General features: G+C 32.2%; 1 protein-coding gene across 1 annotated transcript; it reads left to right on the top strand.

Annotated features, from left to right (window-relative positions):
• Positions 1 to 7,593: 7,593 nt before the first annotated feature.
• On the top strand, positions 7,594 to 14,687 carry TRIADDRAFT_49613 (uncharacterized protein; the record flags this gene model as incomplete). Its single annotated transcript, XM_002108564.1, has 16 exons — positions 7,594 to 7,672; positions 9,727 to 9,839; positions 10,171 to 10,279; positions 10,654 to 10,744; positions 11,129 to 11,294; positions 11,563 to 11,664; positions 11,760 to 11,896; positions 12,573 to 12,621; positions 12,702 to 12,767; positions 13,010 to 13,138; positions 13,759 to 13,851; positions 13,964 to 14,019; positions 14,164 to 14,165; positions 14,259 to 14,327; positions 14,440 to 14,504; positions 14,610 to 14,687. The coding sequence occupies 16 exons, from the start codon at positions 7,594 to 7,596 to the stop codon at positions 14,685 to 14,687; spliced, it is 1,404 nt and encodes a 467-aa protein (XP_002108600.1).
• Between the last annotated feature and the right edge of the window lie 109 nt (positions 14,688 to 14,796).

Raw genomic sequence — 14,796 nt, 5'->3', positions numbered from 1 at the left:
ACCTACGAGCTTAGATTAAGATTAAGTATGAGTAAGAGATTCAAAATATTTACTGATAGAAAAGCTATGTTAGGAACATCTCAGTTCGAGATGTTTCTCCTAGTAAGGTATGACAATAATACTGTTGTTTATAAATTAGACGGTTCCTATAAAAACGGGAACATTGGAGTTGAGTGGTGTGGTAAAAAGTTGTAAATGTATCTTTGCTAATAAAAGTTTCATTTTTACAGTATTTTGCTGTGTGTGTTAAACGTTAAGTAAAAGGGCGTTTAAGTCAGTAGCTACATATAGACTTTTACTGTACGTTACCTTGTCGCAGAAGTGAAATTGACACTAACCTATAATAAAGACTGACAACATTTCTGACATTTTGTGTGTCGAAAACAATTTCGAGAAAAAGTAAATAAACTATAAGACAAAAACGATATATTTAAGATAAATGATCAGGTATACATGTAACTTGTAGCGATCTAATGAATTTATCGCGCACGAAATTTTGAGGTTTTAAGACTATCGTATAGTTCGAGTAATTCTTTCATAGTAGTAATTGGCAAATAGTTGAAGTATACATTTCAACGGCCAACATTCTTATTTAAAAGATTCTATAGAAATATAAAGTATTTCAATTTACACCCGTTTTATACTTACAGATGGCGTAAATAGGGTGGATACGGCTCCGATCTTGCTACAAAATTTTTGCTAGAAGATATCATAAATGGAGATTTTTTCTGCTGGCAATATTTAAACATGTTAAAGAATGAAACAAATATTTGTAATTTCACACATCCTGAATTTTATTCTCAATAAAGTCTAAGGTTATTAAATGATGTGATTCTAACTCACCTGTACATTCGGGTAGCCAAATGCCGAAACGACGTAGAAATAAATTATTAGATATCTGTATCTAGATAAATTCATTTTCGACTTTTACCGTGATTCGGAGATATAAAAATTGGTGTAGAGGATACTTTTGCGATTTATCTCTAGTTGATAAAGTTGAAATGTTAAACCAGCAGATGATCTTTGGAGATTTCAAATATTAAAGGGTTGGTGTCATCGATTCATGTTCTGTCTATGTAGAATTGATTGTTGGTATTGCTACGGTTGTAGATTTGATGTATTAAATGGTTTAGGATAGTGTTTAATCCGAATTAAAAGTCATGAAGTATCATTCAATGGTAAATAAAAGTGAATGAAATAGATCATGGTAGTAAATCTAGATGAAAATTAAAGCAATTCGCTAAAAATTGCCATTAGGGTAATACTATAAGAATGTCTAGTTCTGAAATTATCTTGAATTGTAAGCTTACAGTTATTATAACTAAGACACTAACGGTAGCAATGGAATCGTATTGACATAAATTGTAATAAAATGAAAGGAGAATATAGATAGGCTGAACATAGAATAATAGCTTATGACGTCTGAAAAAATAGAAAGTAGAAAAAGTATAGAGGTAAAATGACTGTTTGCGTCACTAATAGCTAAAGATAAATAGATACGTCTGTGGTTTACTAATTTCAATTGAATCTTATTGGAAAACTGCAAAATAATGTATTAGTCTTACAATTCACCGAATTTTTCTGAGGATATCTAGGAATAAAATTATGGAATAAAAGCACCATTGTCTGTTTATTTATTGAGTTAATTTTTGCAATTGGCAAAGAATATACTAGCCAATACTAGCTAGATGGAGTTCATAGTCAATTTCTCATTTGCGATTGTAGCTTTCAATATAATACTTAATAATTTATTTGAGTCATTTTTACCGATCATTAAAATTTGAAGTTTATTTAACAATTTGGATACCATGAAAGGATCTAAACTCCTTAGTTATCAAAAAGTCTACGATATACCTTAGATTGCATAAACTAAAGGTAAAATTTTAATCTGACGCTAGTAACGACTAAGTTGTAATCTTTAATTTTAACGCTGGTGTAATTATACTGTAATTGTTCAGAGCTATACAATTCAACTTTTTTAATAAATATAATAGAGAGACTCTTGTTCACTGAACTGTTAATAAAAGTAGCTGGCAGCAAATTGCTTTTATCTAAAAATGCCAATTTTCTTTATTAGCTTCTGACTTTCAATAAAGTTTAAATTATAATTGATATATTAGTTTACTAAATAATTGAGTACATAAAATAGGTTTTAGTTGATAATTTTAGAATTAGTGGGTCAATTAACATATTGCACTCATAAGTATGAAATAAGAATGAAGTACATTTTAAAATATATACCATAGCGTAATCGATTTTAATTACTGAAAAGAATTGCAAATATACTTATAACAAATTTTCCTTATTGTGTCATTCTATTTAAAAAATTTATTAAGTGTTTGCTCATAACTAAACAGATTATAATTATTCTTTATAGCCAACCATATTAAATTGGCAGACCTACTGCTATAGAATCAATACAACATTTAGAAAGGCCACTTTAAGTGAAGAAGCATTATTTGCTGAGTTAGTAATAGAATTACACCTCAGGAATAGAAAATGCGAATTAATAATAGGAAGATAGCCGTAGGTGTGTGAGATTAACTAATTTGATCATGAATGACGTTATGAGTGAATCCTGTAATAGGTACAATAGCTATCTAAATCTGACATTGAGTATAGTGAAGATTTAAACAACATGCTTTCAGTTCGTCAAATGATAATACGGCTATTTTATGTCTTAGCAACGCCTGTCTTTGTTAGACGGTTGTATTAAACCATAATTACTAATTGCCATATCGTAATATATAATTAAAAAAATAGAAAGATGGAGCGATGGTAAGATTAAATGTAAAGCAAGCCTGATTTGGGAATCCACCATCCATAATTATACTCCTATGTAGTCTAAACTAGTATAGTATATTAGTTGTAGAAATACAGGGATGGGAGTGAGGTTGTAACAATCTAGTTTGGGATAAGCTATATCGATTTGGAAGTCATCTTCTGATGATATTATTTCATAAATGAGTTGCTATTCATGGCTGTTTTCCATATTTTTGATAATCATACATATATAATTAATTGATATGAAATGTTCCGATATAATGTTGTGCTGCATATGATACATTAATATGATGATATGAAATAGCAATTCTCAAATAAATCATTATATGAGTTAGCTTAATTCTTTCTCTACTTTTTCGCAACTTTGCACAGCTGCATCTTAAGTGACTTACTTAAAGATTTAGTTACAGTAGATGTCTTATCAACGTTGATTTTACTGTCGACTGGTATTGAATGCATGACTATAAAACTATAAATTAAGTCTACATGCGACTCTCCGCTATCGTACTCCTCCTATACGGAGGGTTTTACGCTACAAAATGGTGATATAGAATTGTAGTGAATCTTTTAATGTAATTGGTATTAATTTTGCATCTGTGAGAATAATAGCTTCCTTGTTTTAAATTTTATTTAAAGATAATGTAGTATAGTAGTAAATCTTTTACCGTGATGCTGATAACAATTCGTTCTTCTGGCTTCAAATTTATCTTTTGCTTCTTGTGCGATTTTAAATTGTAGAACAACCTCCTTTTCAAAGGTAACTATTGATTTAACATCGACTCCTGGTTACTTTCTACCGATATGACGGGAACTACACCAGCTATACAATGCAGTTTAGTTTAAAAATACTCTTTATTTCATATTTGACCAAATGATTCATATTCACTTTTGCTGGCAGCGTTATAATAATGCTTACAATTGATTTCTTTTTTGTATTGTAACCTGCCTTCCTCCATGAAAAAAATTTTGACACTATTTCTACCTTCTTGTTTTCTTTATTTTTTTTAAGGGCCTGACTGTAGCCTACGTGATCTCGTTTTGTCCTATTCAGTATGTTGAAGCTATTCGTAAGACTAAGAAATGGGTTCGCATGATTGACTCTGACTAATCCTAAGTCAGTATCCAGTACTAGGAATATCCATAGTATTGTACATACGCATATGATGCTTATACATATACTTTACTTGTACGATTTAATTAAAGCTATTAGTAAGTTTTAATTAAAGATATACTTGAATGGCATTAGGAAAAATTTATTTACCGAATTTAGATGAAAATTTTATCCCACGTAAATATCGGTGCATAAATTGTATTTATTAGTAGATTGCGACTGATTTTCTTATATTGAGATCTATACGTGACTCTGTTCGGTAAAATGTTCGTGTACTCCAGTATGTAGAAACCGAAATATATATGTATGTAGCTGATTATTCGATTGTCTTAAATCAATGTTTCTATCTAACTTGCTGCCATATGTGATGATATTGACAACGCCATGAACTGAAGAGTTGGTAGGACAGTAGTAATTTGTGTATAATCAGGTGATATATTAGGAAAGTACAGTTAGAGGTAGGCATATATTGCATTTGGTATATCATAATAACTATCTACTCCTATTCATTCACTCAACAAAGGTGCCATAATATTATGCATTGCTTCCGCTGGGTAAGAAAAGGTTTACAATTCGCAGTAAACAAACGGGTCTACAGTACGATATAGCATTTCTAAAGTTTACAGGAGGGCTAGTTCAGTAAAATAGCGAAGTTCCGATTTTTGTTCTATACATCATATAAATAAGTATATTTCTGTATTTTGAAATGTACTCATATATCTGTCACAAGATAGACTCTCTCTCACTCTATTCTACTGCCTCACAATAAACGTTTGGCCAAAACTTGTTTAATAACAACATAAAAGTCAGTTTTATTACAGTTTACAAAAAAAGTTCGTATAAGCTAGATAGCCGTAGTTATGTAATGTAGCTGTAAGCAAATTCCCTCGTGTATTATCAAGGTAATGTCCCTCTACAGTGTTTATGAAAGCTACGTTAAAGAATTACACTTAGCCTACGTGCAAGCGAAGCATTCTCTCTCACGTACATTCGCACGATTAATCATATAGTCTTGTTATTCTGTGATCTCTTCTTTTGGTCATTTTTAGTAAATAGAAAATCGAATAATTGCTAGTAAAGTGCAGTGGTACGTCAAATGAGTCAAGGTGTAAATATGAAAGGAAGCACGATCTAGTAGATTGAATTCTGAGATCTTAAAATTATTCACTGAAACGTTTCGCACTCTATCAGTATAGCTGTAAGTAAATACGTATAACATCACTTGAGATATTTCAGCGATAAATCTGGAGCATCAGGAATAAGATCGAACTTTTTACCATGTCGAATATAAATGGACAAATGATTGTACGTTATTACATAAATGGACTCATACTGTATCAGTTATTAATAATATTATTATTTACTTGAGGAGGTTACTCTTACAATCTACCATGGTTCCATTGTGGATTGAAGCGACTTTGTTACCATAATTAGATTGAGCTCAATATACAGTATTTCAGAATGGTAGATTCCTATAGGTTTAGGATAAATATAGATTAGATTCATGCTAGTTGTTAATTAGTCTTATAACTACTGTACTATTCTAAAACACTCTACTAAAGGCCTTTTAGAAATCTAACTAATCTTCACATCCAGTCCTAATCTATTACTTTGTTGATACTTCTTTAAAATAGATATCACCATCGGACGCCTTGACTACGTAGGTTTAACATACACTGTCTTTACTTTAGGATGGCAAAAGACTATGCAAGTCCATGAACTACTCAGTCAGTCCTTGTCTGATTGACTAATCTTAATTACTGTATATCGACACAATGGAAATCCGCGCAGTCCTATGTAAAGGCATTAAGAGGCTAGCCAGGCAACTGGATTTCTTTCTAGTGGTCCGTGGCTATTTCCATGGTTGAAGTTGGATAATGCCGGGATGATGTTCAAATCTTACAACTTTAGTCTATTGATTTACATCAATACTGCCCTATCATTTGCACAGCATAGTCTGCGAATGATGTTTCTTATAATATTAGTTGATATTAGACTCCGTACACAGTTCTATATATCTACACTCTGTAATGAGAAGTCGAATGGAAGAATAGAAGGTATAATTTGTAAAAGTAAATGAGCCAAACAAATAAAAATATTCCAACATATTTTGCTAAGATATTTTACAGTATCAAAGCTAGTTAATGGGAGGTTGGAGTGACTTCTAAGTAAGATGCACGTACTATACTTGCACCTTTTACTCTATATTAATTTATTTAATTTATTTATAAACTAAGAGCTGCCCTGCTCAGATCAGTAGTGTTTTAAAATTTAAATTTCTTGATTGTTATAAGGTATATATTATAATTATACCACCCCTCCAAAAAAGAAGAAAATTGGACGGTATTATTTTGGATATATAGATTATCTGAGTAACATACATAACATACAGTACCATATATAGTCCTGAAATTTAAGTTTCTTGATTATTAAAAAGTATACAATATAATTATATCAATCCCCCCAAAAGTGAACGATACTATTTTAGATACAATCACACTGTAGTAACATACATAACATACAGTACTGTATAATGTATATAGTCCTGAAATTTAAATTTCTTGATGACTATAAAGCATTCGTTATAATTATACCAACCCTCCCCCTTTCCCTCCTCCCCCCCCCCAAAAAAAAAAGTTGGAGGGTATTATTTTTGATATACACCGGTAGATTATCTTCAAGGTTTTATCATCAGCTACGGTTCACTAGCATACTTTATTCTATGCAAACCATTACACATACATAATATACAGTACTGTATATACAGTAATCCCGAAATATAAATTTCTAGATTTGTCATAAAGTATACATTTTAATTGTACCAACAAATTGGACGGCATTATCTTAGATATATAGATTATCTGCGTGAAACACATAACACATACAATTAACGTACTGTATACTCGTATAGTCCTGAAATTTAAATTTCTTGATTGCTCTAAAGTATGCATTATAATTATATCCCCCCCCCCCTCAAAACAAAAAAAAACCCCAAAAACATTAATACTGCCAATTACATTGATCTTGATCTCAATATGGAATTTGACGGACAAGAATGGAGAATGGTTGTTCGAACGGCCTAATTTTTTAGAATAAGTCTGTGTTGACGACTGTGCTTCAAGTATTGGCGTACTGCAGCAATATTAACAAAATTGTTACATCGTTACTGACTCAGTCAGTACTGTCCAGTCATTTGCAACTTGTCTATGCAAACTTTGTTTCAGAAAATCGAAGATTTCAGCCATCACTAATACTGGGTTAGGTAAGTTAGCACTCCATGTTTTTTTCTGAAGGCTGTGGCTGGTCGATGACGGGAATGGTAGAGTGTAGAGTGTAGAGTGTGCGCCGTACCGTACTGTAGCCGACTGCTGTAGTGTACTCACTGTCATTACAGTATACGACAGCAGTGTAGAAATGACTAGTTTGGAACACAATTGTCCAATATACTGTACTCTACAGTACATTGTCCAGGGCAGCCAATCGTCAACTTTTCTCGGCCTTGAATCGATTTTTGTTTGCTTCGCGATCATTTTCATCAAATCCATTGATTAGTAGTATTATTATTATTTTTTGCCATCTATATCAACAAAATCGATATTATTGGGCAAGGTAAGAATTCAATTGTGGACTATTTCACTGGGGAAAGTTGGAATCTTTCTTATATTGTTGATATTTTTCCTAGAAATACAGTAAGGATAATGTCAGGTAAAGTTGGAGAACAAGAAAAGGTTGTATGGCCTCGGAAGAGTGATGACTACGAACTGCGTGAATTGATAGGTATTCTCGACTATCCTTTAAGAGTAGAATGAAATGTTCACTAGCTCAGGAAATAAAGAATAATTGCCCATATAGTAAAGCTTGAGCGAAAGTGTTTTCTTAGTGCCGTCGTTTATGATTAAGCTAAATGAATAGTGTACTACACGATCAGTGGTAAAGTAAGATAGGCAAATGCAATTCAAATACTGTACTACAAGTTGTAATCTACAGGGATTATCACCTCATTTCCTAGTCCGATAACTTGAACGATTAGAATGATTGCATTAATTAATAAATATTTTACGAATATGTACTGAAAGTAATAATTGCTACGAGTTTGTTTTGGAGCGAAAGATAGTTTCTTTTGTAGGAGTCTATGTTGAGTAATACCACAATACTTGAAGAGATTCTTCATCATGATCTTATAAGCACAAATTACATCTAGTCCTTTCTAAAGCTCCAGATATGTTTCTTATACTGGAGTCTATGTTGAGTAGTGCCAAAATACTGGAAAATTATTCTTTGCCATAATCTTAAAACTGACAATCGCTTGTAGTCTTTCATAAATCGAACGATATTTACTTAGATAGTACTTGTCTAGGAGTCTAGTTAAGTAATACTACAGTTCATGAAGATACTCTTCGTCATTGTCTTGCAAGTACCAATTCCTATACTGGTAGTCCTTGATAAAGCCAAAGATATTTTCTTATACAGTACTTGTATAGAAATCTAGTTGATTAATATCAAAATTCTTGAGGTTACTCTTTATCATAATCATAAAAGTACGAATGACTTGTAGTTCTTCATAAAGCTAAGGATATGCTCTTATGTACATAAGATTCTAGTTGAGTATCAACAAAATTCTGAAAGATAATATAGTCATCGTCATTACCGTAAAAGTACAAATTACTTCTAGTCCTGCGTAAGCCTAAACGATATTTTCTTATACAAGTGTAAGAGTCTATATTGAGTAGTATCAAAGTCCTTGAAGATACTTTCCATCATTCAGTTATCTTTAACATGAAATAGCTACATAATCTTGAAGCAACAGCCTAGTCCAGTATGTTGGATTGAAAATCAATTCCTGATAGGATACTAATGGCTGAAAGAGAGACTGTGAATTAAAATTGATAGTATACTGCACAGGAGGGTTTTCTATCTAGCCATTTCGCTGTACGATCATGGTTGGAATGACAGTAATAGACCATGAATTGCTATAACTTGTATTAATTCTGTAATTCGTCGATTACAATGGAGAATTGCTATAGTAAAAATAATTGCTTAAGATATTCCAGTAGTGTAGCTACTGTACGTAGTCATTTTACCGTTCTAGGGAATGACACCGACTATGTAGCAAGTCTTTATGTAATTTTGATACTTCACGTAATGTACACTTGCTGGAGAAATAGTGGATATTCTTGAATTCAAATAAGAAGTAACAACTTGGCAATGTATTCTATAGTTCAGTTGTTTACAACATTTGGGAATGTATTGAAGATTTCAATTATGCATACACGTATTGACTCAAGTCTCGTAGTTAATGGAGTAATCCGGAACACAGCCTAGACTTGTGATTGATGCGTGCTCATCGCTATGCGTCTTACGAATAGTAATTACTGGGATCAATGTTGGATCAATGTTTACTACATCTCGAATGCCATATAGTATTAATTTCGTTTTCAACTGAACACTTTGTAAATAATGTCTACTCCTACTAAACTAGTACAGAGCAAAAACGTTGAAGTAGACGATACTGCCACAATAGTACGACTTGATTGGCTTGAATCCATGACTTATTGTTTATATTATACTAGCAATATATGCATTTTCACTTAATGCTACTGATTGTAAGATAATGATTAATGATCATACAGTAAGTTAGTGATTCAAGAAAAATGTATTAATAATATACTTATTATTATTTAGTTAGTGTCAAGTTTTAAGTTTGTTATAAGACAAACAATTGCACAATGTATTATACGGTAAAGGATTGAGTGGAATAAAATGACGGTATGAACAGCTTTCTTGAAATCATGCTTCCATACGGCTTATCCTAGTCTAATATCTGAATACAGGTCAAGGTGCTTCTGGTTCTGTTTATGCTGGTTATTGCAAACCCATTAAGCAAACATGTGCCGTTAAATGTATCAATCTGGAAATGTGTGGTATTAAATTAAATGAAATCCAGGTATATTAACAGATTTTGCATACTTATTATTTTCTATCGTTAATCTACACTGCTATGTATTCGTCATTGCAATTTAATTGTGTAATACTACATAAGGAGACATTACCAGTAATAATTCATAATTATTTATCCTTTCCTAATTTTGACTGCTAACTATAATTATAAGAATTAATGTACATTATCTGAATATAGAAGTGTCTCAATGCTTTTAAATGATCTCTAGTGAGAAATCTAACTAATGAATTGTTATATAAATAATATTATAAGTTTAAAAATTAATGTATATTATATGATAATATAAGGATCAATGCTTTTTTAAAATAATCTCTAGCGAGAAATCCAACTAATGAGTCAATGCAATCATACTAACGTCACTAACTACTATACTACATTCGTGGTAAAAGAAGAATTATGGCTCGTTATGAGATTGTTAGCTGGTGGTAAGGCTAAATTAATATTATTAATACTAGTTACGTGACGATACATCTGATGCTGGAATTCATTCATAACTTCAATCATTGGCCAAACTTATTATAAATAAGAACTATTCTACGAATTACTTTAATAGTAGACTTGCTATATTTACAATTTTACTATACATACATACTAAAGTACTGTATATCTAACAATATTTAAAGTATTGCTTGGCTGCTGCTGTTAGACTCATCTAGTGTACATCAACTGCAGTTCTTGTATTGTACAGGATGTATTACCGTTATAGTAACGATAACGTTTAATCTTAATATTTGTACTTCCTTAGGATCGATACGTGATATCATGGTTTCCATGAGTGAGAAATCTAATAAGCCATTAGCTGGTATTTTAGATGAAGTTGTTATAGCCACTCTGCTACGTGATGTTTTGAAGGGTTTAGAGTATTTTCACAACAACAATCAGATTCATCGGTTAGGATTCTAATGCTACTCTGGACTTATGTTACTAAATATTTTTTGTATACAAGGCACATAATACATATTTTGGGTGATTAGTACTGCATTGATAAGATAGTTATTATTCATGTTTGACGTAGAGATAGTGTGAACTTAATAAGTTACCGAGTAATTCGTGTGCTTGCAATGAAAGATGTAGTTTCAGTGAAAAGTATTGAAATGAATTTTTATCAATACTGTGCGACTTTATTTCAGTGATGTGAAGGCAGGGAATATTCTCTTAGCAGCCGATGGCACTGTACAACTTGCAGGTAAACTCATCATCACCGACTAGCTGTATTCTGCTACCACTCTAGTAGATAAAACTACTGAACATGTAGCGGACTGAATGTTTTCTAGAGATAGTAAATCTGCTTGCATACGGTGTAATATGATCTTGTCGATTCTATCGGTAGACTTTGGAGTTAGCAATTGGCTTAGTGAGGAATCCGATAGATCCAAGCAGAAAGTAAGAAAAACATTTGTTGGCACACCATGTTGGATGGCACCCGAAGTTGTAGACTTGGTCAGTGAATAGTTTGTCTAAGCAATATACAAACTTTAATGATAATTTTACATATATCAAATCAGTGCTAATATATAAAAATCAAACTATTCTGGTTCACAAAATGAACGATAAGTTGGCTCGTTAAGTTCACAACAGAGTTTTAGTTCTTACCGGTGGCATCATAGACACTGCAATATTATGATATACTTAGTTCTAGTAGATAATAGTGCAAGATGGTAGATGTCTGTGGTTGAATTTATCTAAACCTATTAAATATGTTGTACAGGGATCTGGATATAACAGCAAGGCTGACATCTGGAGTATTGGAATAACTGCTATCGAGTTAGCAACTGGAACCGCTCCATTCTCGAAATATCCGGCGATGAAGGTCTGATATTTGCGATAGACTAATCTGCTTTTACGGCATGACACTAACGGTACGATACTTGGATAAAATTTAATTTTTTTGTGTCATAATTACAGGTACTGATGTTAATATTGAATAACGATCCGCCAACTATTGAAACGAATCAAGATGAACATAAAGAAGACCTAAAGAAGTACTCCAAAGTTTTTCGAAAGATGGTAGAATCATGCCTTCAGAAGGAACCTACTCGGAGGTAGGAAAACATTCATTACACTGATATGCTCTTGGATCCTTTATCTTGATAGTATTCTAAAAATTAAATTTCACTTAGCTGTTTACAGTAGCGTATAATTGAAGGAGACTAAATGTGAACAATGCTATAATATTTTAGAGCATGGAGCAATCCTGCGTTTATGTAATTATATAATTAATAATACTCATTTCGCTTCTGTATACCGCTTCATTAGTATGTGACACTGGGTAAATGGGAATATTTTAGTTAGAAAGCCGTTACAAAACAGTAGGCACTATGTGAAATGGAAGGTCTACTGTAGCCAAGGATAGGTTACTGTAAAATCCTTTGCTATGGCATAAGTTTCGTATACATTAATGTTAATATACAGCAACAACTAATTTACCATCTATTAAATAGTGACGCATGATAAAGGGTTATGTTTGGAAGGCGGTACTTTTTCGCATTACATTTGTAATTTATAATGATGTCGTGATACTTTGTCTGCCAACTATCTTATATTATGTAAAATTTTTATGCCTTAAATAACACCGAGGTACAAGATCGACATAATTTTTTGCAGCATAAAGTTAGAAGTTGTCACAGAATCTTGCAAAATCTTGCACCTCAGTGATATATAATCTTCTGCAAGCTACTTTAGATACGTTTTGTAATCAAATGAAAATATTTAATCTAGGCCCGATGCTACCGAACTGTTAAAGCATCCATTTTTTAAGAAAGCAAAGGTTGGATATATTCGTTTGATAAATATCGGGATTGTTGTGTGTCTATGATTGAGTAGCGAATAAATGTATCGATGTTTTAGGATAAGGATTATATTAAAGAGCATCTCCTTAATAAAGCTCCTACATTAGAAGAAAAAGAGAATAAGGTTATATTACGTTGCTTTTCAAACATTAAATCGATGCCTTTTGACTCATAAATTTGCTCTCTTATACAACAATTGATAAATTATAGCATGCATAGGCAGGAGTTGATCAAATAGGTTATTTGATTTTGTTGTGTAACTGGGTTAACTACTTGAATACCAATAACATATTGAAAATAAGAATTACTAATGCGATGTTGATATCTGTGCAAAAGTAATGCTGAAACATCTTACGATTACACTAGATGAAAGTTAAGAAAAGGGACTACAGACGTGGAGCGAGCGGTGTACTCCATCGAGCCGAAGATGGAAGTTGGACTTGGTCGGATGGGGAGGACTTTGATGAATCCTCTGCTGGGGCTGTGTCAAATCTGGTATGGTTTACGATCCGAACAATTTTATAATTCATCAAAGGATTGTGCTCAATAATTTGGTGATAGGCTATAAACGTAGTGGCCGGAATATGACAGTATTTTGTTAACAATTAAACCTAGCGGTACTAATGTATAACTTGCAATGTACTATCTGATATAGTCTAGCACAAAGAGTTCTTCTAATGAAGTAACGAAAAACCTGAAAGTTGAACCAAAGAAGACGAAACCTACCAAAAATTTGTCATTTGCAGATATGAAAAATCCAACTACTAAGACGCCGCCTGTAGATAACAAGCCGAAGCCTGCCTTACATGAAAGTATGTTATTAATTCAATAGAAAAGACTTACTAAAACTTATAAAATCACTAAAAGCCTTTCTTAATTATTGTATTTGGTTCCTGCAAAAGTAGTGTTTCATAATGTCGTCAATATTTATTAATTGCACAGAAAAAATACCGCAAAATGATAGTAAAGTGGATAAAGAGAAAGATAGTGTAGGCGTTCAATCTATAGCATCTGGTACAAGTGCTATGGCAATTTCTAAATCTCAAGAAGCAACTCAAAATGCTTCACACTCAGGAAAGACGACCGAAACTGGAGGAAGTGTTGCGATGACAAAGGAGAAGAAACAACCGTCTCGGCAAGAACCAAAGCCAGTTTCTGAATCCTCCCGTTCAGTAGGGTTTATTAAACCGACTAACGATTTTGTTACTGTAGTTAACTGATTTCCTGGAAGGGCCAATTAATAAAGTGATAATTCTACCTTAGGTTACAGTTAATTATCCTGGTATTTCGATGCCGAAACATTATACATTAAAACTCAAGCTTAGGTTAATGATATATTACATTTACCATTGCTATTTGGAAGCCTTGAAATTAATGTTAATATTATAATATAGGACTCCAAAGGGAGGTTTAAATGAAATTGAATTTGAATTTGTAAAAGACAAAGGTAACCATATTGATCGGTCTTTATTTTAAAATTGAGATTAGCATATTCAGATAACATATTATGTAATGATAAGAAGTATTCTGGTCGGGTTGCAATAGCTATATTATTTAGGAGAGAAGATTTACATATATTACGATAAAATTGTTGAAAGAATATGTGTTCTTTTAGATACTATTGAAAGTATAACTAATGAACTAGAATCAGCCGGCTTAGTTGGCAAGCAAGATCTTCAATCTGGTACGGACAGTGTTCGCAATTATTTACGCTTGATACTATACGTAATGTTGTACATTTTCATCTCTTATACTGTAATACAATGAATAGCTCCATTTTAATTTCTTGTAAATAGTTGCAATGGCACTGGATAAAGCAATTAAGTCTTTTCAGACGATAAAGTCATTGAGATTTCCAATGGTGCGTCGTAAAAGGAGATCGATTATGTACTAATTTGTACATATTTCTCATTTTTATAATAATTATGCACTAAGTAATTAACTGTTGAAATATTTATTTTGAAAGGTAATTGGTCCGGATGTTGTAAAAGATGAAGGACGCTTAATTGGATGCGGACAAATTGATATTGTAAAGGTGTTATAGTAGTGAAACAATCTTATAAAGAGAAGGACTGTATAATATTGGCAATAAGTGATTTGGCAATATCCGTCTGAGTCATATGAATTTTGTTAATTAATTACTTATGACGCTC

This window comes from Trichoplax adhaerens, genomic scaffold, assembly GCF_000150275.1.
Source record: "Trichoplax adhaerens TRIADscaffold_1 genomic scaffold, whole genome shotgun sequence".
In the NCBI taxonomy this organism is placed as follows: Eukaryota; Metazoa; Placozoa; class Uniplacotomia; order Trichoplacea; family Trichoplacidae; genus Trichoplax; species Trichoplax adhaerens.
This window is presented reverse-complemented; position numbering and strand designations above follow the sequence as displayed.